General features: G+C 40.5%; 1 protein-coding gene across 3 annotated transcripts in view; it reads right to left on the minus strand.

Annotated features, from left to right (window-relative positions):
- TEC (tec protein tyrosine kinase) overlaps positions 1–14,750 on the minus strand; it is a 52,815-nt gene that overhangs the window by 12,737 nt on the left and 25,328 nt on the right. For all 3 annotated transcript variants that reach the window (XM_040595162.1, XM_040595166.1, XM_040595152.1), the window contains 4 exons: positions 4,535–4,636; positions 3,467–3,548; positions 1,693–1,821; positions 227–267 (listed from right to left, as the gene is read on the minus strand). In XM_040595162.1, coding sequence (XP_040451096.1) covers positions 227–267; positions 1,693–1,821; positions 3,467–3,548; positions 4,535–4,636 — 354 coding nt within the window. The remainder of the gene's footprint in view (positions 1–226; positions 268–1,692; positions 1,822–3,466; positions 3,549–4,534; positions 4,637–14,750) is intronic.

Raw genomic sequence — 14,750 nt, forward strand, 5'->3', positions numbered from 1 at the left:
TGGTGTTGCTTTTGGACCACCTCCCCCACCAGCACCACCAATACAGCAGCTAATAGGTACAACTAAATTTCAGTGGGATTTTTTCCATCCTGAGATAGAGCGTGATGCCTGTTGATGCACACAGAAATAGACCTTTGCTCCAGGATACGGAAAGAATCTCAGGAAATTTAAACACCACCTCAAGAAGCAGCAATTATCCATTCAGTATTTTAAAGACTCTACCTACCATACTCTTCTCTGGCATTGGAGAAGGCAATCTCATTACACCTACAAATAAAGCACAGGAAAGGATCTGTGTCTATTTGGCTACAAATCTAAAAACTAAATAAAAGGTTTAAATTTCACATAAGATTTTAACATCTTAACTAGCCTTCAGGATAGCTTACTAAGTCAGAAAGCAAAGACAGCTCTAATTAAGCATTAGGAGAATGTTGATTAAATATTCTTGCAAAAACATCCTAAATCAACCAACAAGCTATTTTCACCACAGATTTGGCAATGTCTGTGCCACATCAGAGCATGCCACACAGAGATCCCTGAACCAGTCCTCAGATGCAGAAATATATGAGAAATATAAAAGGGATAGAGTTAAAAAAAGGTATACGAAAAGGAAGCAGTGTTCTTGTCACCATGATAATTTAAAGGTCTGTTCCTATTAACATCTGCTTTTCTAAAACAGTAATACTCCCCCTGACCCTTGCTTCACTAAATCAGGCATAAAAGTTGTATGCATTTTTTATTATTTCTCTCAGATTGAAAAATATTTTTCTCCTGTGCTGTTTTTCCCCCTCGCACTTAAAAGGTTGAGCTATATATCAAATTTTACATCTTGCCGGATATGGCTGGCCACAAGCCACTGTTTATTCTTCAAGTTTTTTTAATGCAACCAAGTCCACGGGTCCCCTCCACTGCCATTTAAGGTGCTGACACAGGACATGAGCTGGGCACCACTGATTTCACTGGGAGGCAAGCAATGACTCAATTTCTTTTCCGGCTATGAAATTTTCCTAAAATCAATGACTGTATCCTTATGTAGGACAATCATGCAGTGAGGGGTCACACTGGCACACCTTTGTATGCTACAGCAGATTGCTGAACAAACAGAACCTGCAGTCTGGCTGCTGGAAGATGCACATGCCTACAGAAGTCAGGATTCATCCAGGCTCAGCGTAGGGACCTTTACAAACCTCTGTGAAAATTCAGACCTGCGTCTGTAAAAATACATTAAGCCTTCCTGCATACTTTTACATTGGTATAATAAAACTGAATGCAACACAGCTATTATTTTTTTACACAGGTATGTAGAAGTTAGTAATTAAAACTGAAGAGCTAACAGGTATTTCTAGCTGAATCTTTTTCACCATCAGGTTTTATCCTCAGTCTGAGGTAAACACTTGGTCAAATAAGTTTCAGATGGCAAAAAAAAAACAAGTGAAATTCAGCAACCTCAATGATTCTTTTCAGCTTTTCCTAAATGTTTTTTTGCAAGGACATTTACTGGCTTTTATATTTTTAACGAAATATTTGGAAATGAAACAAACATTTTGATTTACTTTAGGCACAGTATAAATGCTTCACTCTGCTCTATAAATCTGCCCAATACCTAGGGCATTCAGGTCTGATGGCAGGATCATGTAAAACAAGCAGAAAAATATGCCAAAACAACTCCAAATGAAAGACGTATGTACTTACTGTTTTCAAAAAGGTTGTATTTTTCACAGCCAGGTGCTAATTTTTCTGTCTGTCTGCAGCACTGATAAATTCCCTCTGTCCAGAATTTAGGATGATATTTCACCATTATGTTGCTGTTGGTTTTTATTCCTACAAGAAGAATATATTGAATACATATTGAATATACACAAGCATATACTGAAAGATACAAAAGAAGATACCTGCAAGAGGGCCATTTTAAACAAACATTACAGTATCTTTGACATGAGGCATAATCTTCACTTGCCCTTACTTTGGCATTGCTTCTCTCAAGGACTTTCTTGCACATTTACAGGGAGGTGATGCAATGATAGTAGAGGATGTTTTTAGGCTCACACATGACTTTATTCCAGAAGAGAGTGCTATACTCCCTGCCCAAACCAGCCACCCCACCCGGCGCTTGATGCATACACCAACCGAGACCCAGGTACCCACCTGCACCCCTGACTGTGCAAATCAGTCACACAGCTGTGATGGCCCTGGGGGATCTATCTGCCCCTTTTATTATTACTGCTGCAAGTGACTCAATCTCCTCAACAAATAGCATTCTGCAGAGAAAGATAGCTGACATCTATGGCTATTCCATGGCACAGTGCCTGTGTTTGGTCCGAAAGGCTCCTCACTCCCATCCCGTGGGCTTGCTGAGTTTCAGAGGTTATTCCTTGCCTTGTGGTCCCCACCTCAGAAATTATTTCTTATTACTTTACAGAGCATATGCAACTAATGTGAGCATTTGATGGTGGCAGAAAGCATTAAAAGGCTTTTTTTTTTTTTTTTTTGGCGGGGGACGGGGGACAGGGAGAAAAGAAAAAAAAAAACAACCCAGCAACCACAAACTCTTTACTCATCATGACAGCATTAATCAGACTGCATCTCAGTGGAGATGCCTCCTGTTGTTTTACATCCATTTAAGGCCCCCAATGTTGCCTAGCTACACTCAAACAAAACTTTTCAGTGATGCCATTAACTAGCTTGGATAAGCTTTTTAATGATTTACACGTGCAAAAGCATACAGTCAGATTCTAATTGCAGCTGGACTTCCCAAATCAAATCAAATCATTCTGAGTGTTTGATAGTCTCAGTACCTGTTATCACATTGTGTATGCAAACGATGAGCTAGCCCAATAAAAAAATAAAAATCAGTGGATATATGCAACAGAAACATTTTATTTTTCTAGCTTGCTGTGGCTTGACATCGGTGAGCAGCTAAGCACCCACACAGCCACTTGCCTACTCCCTGCACCCAGCGGGATCGGGGAGAGAACAGAAAGACCAAAAGGAAAAAATCTGTGGCTTGAGATAAAGACCATTTAACAACCAAAAGTAAGAAAAAGTCAGAAGTTATGTAAAGGCAATGGCTCACCATCTCCCACACACAGACCAGTGTCCAGCCAGTCTCTGAGCAACGACCAATGTGAAAACCGAAAAACCCAACCCCCATCTTCCCCTACCCCAGCTTCTATTGCTGAGCACAACATTATATGGCCTGGAATATCCCTCTGGTCAGTCCAGATCTGGTGTCCTGGCTGTGTCACCTCCCAGCCTCTTGCCCACCCCAAGCCTACTCGCTGCTGCAGCAGCAGAGGGAGAAAAAGGCAAAGCCTCCACACTATGCAAGCACTGCTCAACAGCAGCTAAAACACTGTTTTTGGCCACAAATGCAAAACCAAGTGCCAAGTTAACTCCAACCCAGCCAGACAGCTCAAGTGAAGGTATCTACGTATGTCAGATTTTAAGTATGAGCAGTTTCCATTACCTTCTTTCAGATTCCTCACCCACTGATCCCGGCTTTGTGCGCTTGGTGCAAAAATATAAAGAGTATTAGCATCATATACAACCTGGAGGAGGGAAAAGAAATAATCAAAATACATTCACCTGGTAGTATTCATTTATTTATTCCCCAGGAAACAGAACAAGACAAATGACTGTTGCATTAGTGTACTCGGGCACAAAATGTAGAAACTGGGAAAAGGTTATTAGCGTTTACTCTTTGTATATGATGCTTTAATGAGAATAAAGAAGAATTTTATAACAGTATATTATCTCGAGAGCATTCCTTAAAATTTTTGCTTCATTTGCTCATTCTTCACTGTATTTTCTAAAAACAGTTCGATCTAATTGCTAACATTATTCCATAATCAGACATCCTCTGTTCCTGGCCATTTCAGAACTCCTTGTGATTCTGTACTGCTGTGGGGTGATTCTTGCCTTCCTTTTCTTCAGCACTCGCATTGGCACAAAACAAGTATTGCCCTGGGAGAAAGCGGTCAGTCCCCTCTCCAGCAGTGGAATTCACCCCCACTCCAGCCATTCCCTCTATTGTAAGCAGGCACAGGATCTGACTCCCCGTATTTTTCTTTTTCCCCTTTAAGCACTTGGTTTTCTGTGTTTATTTCCATTCAGCTCACAATGGAATAAAATGCAAGTTTTATCTCGATTTTCTTATTCCTATATAATTTAATGGTAATTCATTTTAATGTGAAAGAATGAAGACAGGGGAAAATGGGCTGCCAGCTAACCCATTCCGGGGGAAGAACAGGGGACAAAGCACTTTCCAGTCAAAACCCAAGCAGAGAGGGTGGGGTAAACAAAAAGACCAAGTGTATGAGGCACAACTTCCCAAGAAGGGACTGCAGGGAAGCAGAGCTTGCTGGGGATGGGTTTTAATCACTGATCCTCAACCACCTCCCACACAGCCCCAGAGAGCCGAAGAAGGGGCTGAGTATTTAGAAGCAAAAGTAATTTCAAGCAAGTTACATCCAGATGGCTTGGCACCCTCAAAAAGAACACTGTAATTTATATATTTTATATAAAAGGAACATACCTGAAATGGATATTTATTTTGACAGGGAATAATACCATCACTTTTTACAACTTCTACACATTTAATCCTTGAAATATCCACAGATCCTTTTCTGTACTTCTTCTAGAAAAGAAAAAACATGTAAAATATAACCGATTTATCTAACTTTTTTTCCCAGAGAGACTTCTTGCTTTCTTTTCCACTTATGATACTGATGCTGCTTTAGCTGCAGAAGTAATTTGAAAAATGAGAGAGAAATGGTATGAAGATCTACACTGGTGAAAGTGCACAGAGTACAGTAAAATTGCTTAGTAAACAGTATCACTTCTTTCTGTATAAAGTTTCCAATCAGTTGTAATTGTAGGTGTAATCTATTCCTCTCTACAAAAAATAACTTGAGTACAGATGAAGGAAGGTTTCCCCCTTGCTGATTTTAAAATCTTGATTAAAACTCGTCAGGAAAATGTGTGCCAACACATCATCCCATCTGCTGCCTCGCTCTGTTGCTGAAGTGCTCTCACCGTTTTGTGGCTGCTGCCATGTTTCACCAAGTTTCCAGAGAAACTGGGATGTGCACAGGCAACACATGTTCCTACTGAGGCAAGAAGCAGAAAATGGGGGTAAAACCCACCCCTGGGCCAAGCTAGGATCTGTGCTGAAGGAACTTCTTTGACCAAGGCTAGCAGAATGCCAGAAGAAACACGGTCAAGAAGCAGCACAGACATCTGGGAAGATCTGGCTTTTCTAAATTAATAATTATGAAGATTTTAAAGGCGGCAAGGACTTCCCATGGTGCACAGCAGATGCTGCCCAAAGTAACAACGCATGGAAATACAGCGTAGATCAACACTCCAGAGAGGAAGCTCCTTAGAAGAACCGCCGGTAACAGGAGGTAGCATGTACTGGGCTTTAGTCTACATGTAAAAGCAACAGGTAATCACAGTGAAGCCTGCACACAAGCAGACCTTTTTAAGGTGGCTGTTTCTGAAGGAGTTGGTCAAAACCATCTTCCCTTCCCTGAAGCAGAAAAAACAAAAGCCCAGCACAAAAATTTACGACGTGCCCTACTACGTGACAAGGGGAATCACCTGAACAATACACTTCTGAGAGTAGAACGATCACAAATCTACACAAACTGCATGGGGCCACCTCTCACTTTTGAGAGAACTGAGTCTCTAATAGGAGGAGAAGTTTCTACTGGAATGAGAAGCAGCTCATTGCTGGTCCTGAATTAATGCACATCAAAAATTCTGACTTGCCAAGCACAACTGACAGCCAGTCCAGAGCACAGCTTATGAAAGATGGACACTGTTCACACAACGTGGAAATAATTGGTAATTACTGAATTATCTGAGATATTCCAAATCCTTACTTAGCTGCCCTCCTCTCCTGAGGATGGAAATTTCAGCCCAAATAGCAGAAGTCTGGCACGATCATAAGCAACCAAAAACAGTCTTCTAAACAGAAGCAAATAGCAACTTCAAATACAGCTGTCATAATTCCACCACCCTGGCAACACAATAGTTACTACCCAGGGAAAACACCAAAGTTTCACTGGCATTTAAAATACATTTAGCGCTCTATCTCTTATGTACATTGTTATGAGGAAAACAGGCAGAGAAAACATGCATGGTCATGGTCAGCACCAGGAAGAATGACAGGAACTAAGCACAGATAAAGCTGTAACTGTTACTTAACACCAGAAAACCCAACCGTCCCCCCAAAAAGAAGCCTCAATAAAGGGCTTTTTAAAACTGGGGGGAAAAAATAAAAAAAAAATTAGGCATTTTTATGAACCATTAAAAAAAAGCCAAATCATAAACATAGCACGAGCTATAATACAAAACTATATCACATTATGCTGAAAAATAATTTGCAACAAGCATGCAACCTTGGATTTTTTGATCAAAAAGTGATTTTAAGTCTTCTGCTTATTTTATGGTATCCCCCTTCCTTGAACACCAACTGCCTAAACTAAAACATACATGCAAGCAAATGCCAATTGGTACAGCAGTAAGTATTACATCTTCCTCTCCTTGTCACCATGTGGCAGGCCTGGTAGCTTCAGGACTGCCAGATTAGCCAAGGCAGAACAGGGGGACCTAAATGAGATGCACTTTTCCATGAAGAAGCACAGAATTCAACGCTTCATGTAACTGTGTTGGAGATACCGCTCCAGATCGTTCTACCTGCACAACAACATACAACAAAGAAACACTTGCCACTTCTGTAGCTTATCCATCTAGCTTTCTGCATCCAGTGGGGTACTCTTATACTGCTGGGATCCTATCTGCTGGTTAACGGAGGCTGTGGGACAGACAGAGTGTATGCATTGGGTGTTTTTTTTTTAATCCGGAATGACAGCAATTCCTTAGAGGAACATGCTTTATAACTTTCTCTCCTCCAGGACTTAAGTGATTTTCATGCCAATTCTGGCATCCAGTGAGTGCTCACCCAAAAGGAGAATACACCTGTCAGGAGGACAAAGAACAGGAACACAACAAGATAATCAACAAAAATTTGGGGGGAAAAATAAAACAAACCTCCTGATACACAGCACATGATTCTGATAATTTCATTTCCTAAGTTGTCCCTTTGTACACTTCCATCATTTAAAGTGGCTCAGTTTGCTTCACCATGAGATGCTAAATTAAGCCAACTTACATGTGACCTGCCTTACAACTCAACGCAGCAAATTACACCTAACATCAGAGAAGATTCTTCTATTTTTACATACTTCACAGATTTTAAAAAACTGAAACCCCAACAACTTACAGATATGCAATTAAATACGAGCGTACTGCTCCAGACTTGTTTCAGATTGCATCAGAAGTGACAGTTATTAATGGCCAGCAGCCTTCAAATTGCCAAGCGTGCAGCTGTGTTTCACCTCAGCATTTCTCACTATTAAACCATGGGGCACAGGAACAGGAAGGAATGACTCAAGAGAAATGCTAAAAAGACCATGGCAATTCCTCTCTTCTCCTTACTGAAATGGTTTCCCTCTATAATAGGACATCTTGCACACCACCATTGCGTTGCATTTATTCTAGAAGCCAAATGGCTTGCTCTAGACCCAGGCATAGGGCAAATGGGAAATGCAGAATCAAGACAGCTCAAGCCCTGAAGCAGTTGGGAAGCAGAGGTGCAGGCATGAGCCAGCCATGAGAAATCCACCCTGATCAACTCTTTCTAACGGACAAGAGGCAAAATTAGTACAATGACTAATTATGCAATGTCAAGCCATAGGAGGCAGAGGAATTTTTTCACTGTTGTTTCTGGAGGTGGAAGATGGCTAACATAGCAGAAAAAAACAGGTTAGAGTCACTGTAGAAACAGCTGAATTTCACCAGCACATTCATGCATGCTGTCTGAACTGGACAAAAATATTCTCAGAGGATTTAGGGGGGAAAAATAAAGTATCACAGGCCAATGAACCCAGGGGATCTATCAAAGCCAGCCCACTCCTTTTCTGAAGATAGACATACGCCTCTAGAGGGAGGCCTATAGAAGGAAACATGGTTAGAACAATAATAAAGGTATATAAATACTATAACCCAATAAGGACAACAAATAGATAAAAATATGTGCTTCAAAGTCACACTAAAGGGTTTTTTAAAAAAAAACACAAACATATCTACTTGCTGAAAACAACAAAAGGGAAGTGATCACACAGAAACTACTATAGAAGGCTTCTCAAAATGCAAAATGCCATGTGCTTCATATTTGCCTATGCTTCAAAAACTTAATTTACAGTTTTAGAAACCCTGCTCCCTGCACACAATGAGGATAGCCAGTCCAAGCAATAATTCTTGTTACCATGCAATGCAAAAAGAATAAGCTATTCCTATTATTTAACATATAGGGCACTAATATCAAGAAGTTATAATAGTAGACCTACATTGTCAGATATGGAACAAATGTTGGATTACATGATTCCTTTTAAAAAGTAATCTTAGGACACAGGAGGACAAGAAATATCTAAGTGTTAGGTAGGTATACAATCAAACAGCTCATGCTCTGTACACTTGGAATTACTCCTCAGCTGAATATAGTAGCTTTACAGCTTAAGAAGCCCACATTCCAACTACCAGATAAAAATGTTTCTTCAGTGTATTACCTCTTTGCTGACAAAGATACCGTGCTGCTTACCCTCAGAAAAGTGGGGTTGGGTGTTAAACAATACACAGGACATTCCATTTGGAAAAAACCTCAATGAAAGCGTGCAGAAGCCAGTCCAGCTGTCAAGAAATAGCCAGGTTTTCTCACCCATGCTGTCTCTCTCTTTGTTGTTCATACCATTTCTTTATCCCATGCTTATCCCCATGTAGGAAATCCTGAACTCATCAGCATGTGACCCATTGAACTTGCATTCTCACAAGTACAGAAGGTCTCAGCATTATGGACATCTCCTTTTACATTACAAAATCTCAGAAAAGCCTGGCTAACCCTACAGCCCCTGCAGACATAGATAGGATACACTCCAGAGCCAAATGTGGGGGTGTTTTAATTTTTTGGTTGGTTGGGTGGGGAGCTTTTTTTTTTTAGGGCGTGGGGGGTTTTGTTTGCTTGTTTTTGTTTTGGGGGTTCTTTGTGGGTTTTCTTCCCAATAGTATTGACATTTAGTGATAAGAAGCACGGGATACTGCAAAATAGGAAACCAAGAATCCTTTACCATGGCCTGGCTGCTTAGCAGATGTCAACCACCAACACTGGAGACACTGAAAAGCACAAAAATAAATTCTCCATAGTAGCACTGATGCTACCTCCTAACCACGACTACAATGCGTTATCTGTAATTTACTCTTCTCCTGCAATGGAGAAGCAGTCAAATGCACACAATTACAATTCTGACACACTGCTGCAATCACAGAAGGCAGCAATATAAATAAGTGTAAAGGACAGAAAATAAAAATCAGCCAGGCCTCCATCCATATCAGGCCCTAAACCACCTACAATCTTTCAGCTTTCACAGTAACTAGCACACAGCTCCAGGTTCTTTCAGACAGATCTTCTCTTCCTAGTTTTCTGTGAAGTCCTCACGTTGCTCTGAGCCTGGCCAACCCAGCCAGCTGCAGCATTTCTGCCCTGTTTTCTCCCCTCTCAGGGCCATCATTCTGTGGGGTGAGTGACACCCTGCATTCAGCTATCCCTCTAACAGCCTCCATGCTGTCTGAACACTAGACTCTGACAGCTTGAGCCAAGAAGGGAGGACAGCCCAAGTCCACGGGCACCACACATGAGTGACCAAAGCCCCAGGACAGGTCCTGAGAGGTCACCTAGCCAGGGCACCAGCTGCTCTACCTACTCTTTCAAGGTTCAGATGATGGAGTCTACAACTACAGACCTGAGGGATTTTTTTGTCTATCAAGATTCCTGTCCATCAACAGACCATCTCTCCACTTTAAACACTTGCTGCTCCACCAACCCTTCATCACAGTCCAGGCTTTTGGGATCCCTCCTGCTGTTCCTGCCCTGAATCTCACAGGCAGGTCCACATCTTCCTTTAAACTTACTGCCCCAAACAGGACTGCAGCTAATGCCTTATCATCAGATTGTAGGGATTCAGTCCTGTTTTTTCATCCCAGTGTAACATTTGCGTTTTTCACAGTAACGAGGTATCATTGATGCATATTGTGCTTATGATTCACTATCCTGTCACCAGGGTCCTGCTGGGGACAGCCTGACACTTAACTACTCCCATTTTGTATTTGAACATTTCAGCATTCCTGTCCAAACTTTTACCTTTTGCACTTGTCCCCACTGTGCCACATTCTACGAAATAAAAAATAAAAAAAAACAAAACCAGAAAGTAACCCACCACACACCTAATCCAAAATTGAACACTTTGATTTCTAGACTTGCTTTCTGAAATGCTTGCAGCTCCTTCAAGTTTTATGTCACCTGAGAACTCAACAAGCTTCTATTTCAGCAACAGCATCACTAGTGAAAATACTGAAATACAGGACAGAACACCCCATTCAAGACAGTTTGTCAACCTGAAAACAAACCACCGATGCCTACCGAACACTGTACCCGTTTCCCATGTGTTCTGCAATCAGATTTACAAGAGGTTTATATAGGTCATTGCTAATGCTGACATTTGAAAGTGTCTCATACAGCAGTGTCAAAAACCCCATACTGGAATGAAAACACATAGAGTATCTGCTACTTCTCTGCTGACCACAAGACTTGTTATCCCGTGGCAGAAAGAATATAGATAAGTCTGAGATTTATTTTTTTTTTCCACTTTTGGTTCTTGTCAAATCTTGCCGTTTTGGCATCATCCAGGTACTTTCAACAAGTCTGGTTTTTCTAGCACTTTTCTGGAAATTGTCTCCGTGGCTTACAGTTTCTCAGCTTCTCCTCTGCACTCTTAGAACTAAGCCTTCTCCAGCCTTCCACAGTCTCATTTCTCTTCCAGCTCTTCCTTCTTAACACCTTTAAGGCTCATCCACTCCTGCCTAGTCATAAGGTAAATATTCTCATCCATGCCTTGTCAGTGTCTCAGCAACTACAACCTTCACTTTTTAACTTCAGCTATGTCTAACTTGTTCAATCTCACAATCATCAAAATTCTTCTAGAAACACAAGTACTACAGATCCTCATTTTGTATCAGACTTTTGGTAGATGTTACAGAGAACAGGGAATCATTACTGCAACATAGCCAACTTCTTTTACAACTTAAGTTTCTTTATTACTTGCTCTTTTCAAGTGAGCATCCCCATACATCTGTTACGCTGCCTCTATTCCCATGAATAGCTTTATTTCTCCAATCTGAACAGCTTGCAGTTGTGCCTGCTTAAAGTATCCCCAGCTGTGCCTACTGTTACCTATTTTCTCTTGGGTTTTCAGCCAGTATTTAGGGTCTTCTGGATCATCAATAATACGATAGTTCTTCTTACGAGCAAAAAATTTTTACAAAGTTATTTTCCTGAATCTTGGCACGGGGATGGGGGCAGGCTGGGGACCACAAACAAACAGACCAGGAAGGATGGAGCTTCATGGTTCCTAATGCAAACACCTAATGCTTTCCAGTACAAGTTCTATCCAGACCCTCTCTGTGCAATTTTTCTTCTCAGATTCTCTCACCTGCTCTCCTCCTGGCTCGTTTTTGCTCCTCCTACAAGGTTTCTGGGGCCTTTGCAGTAGAACAGGCTCTGCTCTTTCAATCATGTTGACAGCTCAAAATGCTGACCAGCTTTACGTGCAGCTGTATTTTGCCCAATTAATTCCTACTGTCTTATCTGCCTAAAAGTTAACTGATTCCTTACTGTATTTGCTCTGAGCAGTGGCTAGCTACAGCCGTAGATCAATCCTCCTCTTTCCCGGGCTACCATACTGCAGAGGTGTGGGCAACTAAGTTGCAATAAAACTTCTCCTGATTACTGTAATGTCTCATTAATGCTTTGCACTGTGTCTCTACTCGCTCGTTGGCACATCTTACGCTTTGATAAGCAGCTCCTCGGAAGCAGAGTTTTTGCTGTGTTCACTACTGTTGGGGGGGACTAGCTGCTATCACAAAATAATTATATTGATATAACACAGCTCGTATAATTTTTAAATCTGTGTATTTACTAGAAACAAGACTCCGCTTCCTATATTGCTCCTTTTCATCAGAGATGGATCTCTCACAATTCCATTACTCTAGCTGAGCAAAGAGAACTGTATATAGGAATAACAATGCAGATACTGTTATATCAACAAAGATGTCTGTTAAGTTTGCTTGACAAACTATAAACTGAAGAGTATCCTTTGGTCATTCGTCTACAGATCACCAAGTCATTTACTAATTCTCTGTCTTGATTTCCATGTAATCAAGTGCAAAGAAAAGAAGTTAAAATTAATTCTTTTCCTAATGCTGCTAATCTGTAGAAGCAATAGTTCCAGTCATTATAGAGGTATTACACAATTAGAAAAGGTGTCTACTCATATTCTGAGTTTGCATTTATATATAGATCTTGTGAAGAAGTTCAAAAAGCCCTCTATTCCATCATGTATTTTTACTCTGTAGTTTTTTTAAAGATACAAACACAATATTCTCTATCTAGATGGATGTGACAGGCATTATTTTACGTGGGATAACTTATAAGAACATTGTTGTACTTGCTCAGCAATATCATTTATGCTGAAAATCACTGTTACAAGTTAATCATTACATCTTTAATTTTATATATATAAATATATTTATATTAAAATATATATAAAAGCATGTGTGTGTGTGTTTTAATCCACGTATCCTGACTGCACTTCAAAAATTTTTATTAATTCTTTTTCTGACAGCACTGTGAAAAAACTCTGTTTAATTCCATTAAAAATTGCTAAACAGTAAGAGCTGAACGGATCTAAAGCCACAACCTCTCTGATACACAGTTGTGAAAGTATGTCCCCAGTAAGCACAACTACGGACTTCACGCAATTCACATGGAAGTGTATATCCACTTCTGTTTCCTAGTGGGAAAACAGCAGTCAACTCCCAGTTCTCTTCCAGGTCTAGCTGGAATAAAGTTACTGTGCAGACTTGCAAGTATTTTAAGAAAGCTCCATCATTACTACCTATGACTCGGAACACAAAAAAAAAAAAAAAACAACCAAAAAAAACCAACTCTGCCAATCTACTCATCTCAGAAGCTATTTATCTTACATCAAAAACCAAGACTCATCAGTGATAAGAAGCATTTTAATACCGAGTTGTGCTTTTTTCATTTATATAAAGAATTAAATCACCTACGCAATGACTAAGGAAACCATATAAATTAGGGTATTAGAGGTCAAAATAATGAAGGATAAGCACTATATAAGGAATAAACAACAGTAGAATTGATACATGTTAATCTTCTGTTAAAAGAAGAAAAATAACTGGCACAGTCATTTGGAACTCTGTAATGTTGTTATGCTCCAAAGGAAGTATTTGCACAAGATCAGTGTTGCAATGAAGCTACACAACTTTAACCTGAAACCTGCAGCTTTAAAGTTATTTTTCCTTCCTTAAAATATCATGATGGTAATTTCAGTAGCTTCTGTCTCCTCTCTATTCAAATTACAAGAGCAAAATAAAACTCTTGCAGAAGAATATTTTTTTTTTAGGAAGAGGCTCAAAATTAGCAACTCTCAAGAATGTTGAAGTTTTTACTCTGTTTTTTTCACTCACATCCTGGCTGGTTTTTGTTAGTTGTAACAGTTCCCTTTACGCAGGACAGTTTTCACACAAGTCTGATCCTGATGGCAAATACCACTGCTGCCAGTGAAGACAAGAGCACTCTGCACCTCCCAAGAGGAGCTCATCAGAAAACCTCTCTCTACTTGACTGCACAGAAACATCCTTCTGAAGACTCCTAAATGTTTTCCCACCGGGGCTATTATTTGCCTTCTCTGTAGAACCAAATGGTTTCTGCATACTAATAAATAGTTAAGTGTTGAGCCTACCCGAACACCCTCTGTGTAGCTCCTCCACAGCTAATGGAGGAGCTGCGTTAGCTGCTCAGACTGCTGCGTTGCAGCACAGACTCTCCCCGTTTTGTCCTCCCCTAACACCGCAGACCCCCACCCACCCAAACACGTGCAGGGTAACCATGAGGACCAGGACTTACCCTGTATACTTTCTGAAAATGCAGAATCCAATATAAACCATTTACTACTGAAAACTCTAACCCATACAGTGAACAAACAAAAAAGATGCTAAAGCTTAAAGCAATTTCACATTCATAAGCTCATACTCAGCTTCATACTGAAGGTCAGCGCAAGCTGCTGTGGGCTGGAAAGGTTAATGCAAGCACGCCGCGCCATGCGTGGGAAGACAGTAACCAAACCACACATCAGCACACTTTCAAACTAAAAGAGGGTCACTTCCAAAGTAAAGAGTAAAAGAGTGTCACTGCTAAGAAAGCTAAGAGAGAGAGAAATACACAGTGAAAGGGAACACTCCACAACTCCAATAGCTGTAAGGAAATTAACAGTCTGCATATTGGTAACAAATAATAAAATTATGAGCGGATCTGTGCCAGCTTCGTGGAAGCACTGCACTCATGTGAAACATCAATGTGAAATTTTTCAAACCAACAAAATAGCAGGACAGCTTGCTTGCACAAACCAGCTCCTTTCAGCTACTCCCATGATGAGAAATACTTTAACACCTACATTTATTATCTTGCCTTCATCTCAAAGAACTTCCCTTGCCAAAAATGCCATTTAGGGCAAAACCCTCTAGTCTGTTGCACTTTTAGTTCAAGTGAGATG

Source organism: Falco naumanni, chromosome 1, assembly GCF_017639655.2.
Source record: "Falco naumanni isolate bFalNau1 chromosome 1, bFalNau1.pat, whole genome shotgun sequence".
Taxonomy (NCBI): Eukaryota; Metazoa; Chordata; class Aves; order Falconiformes; family Falconidae; genus Falco; species Falco naumanni.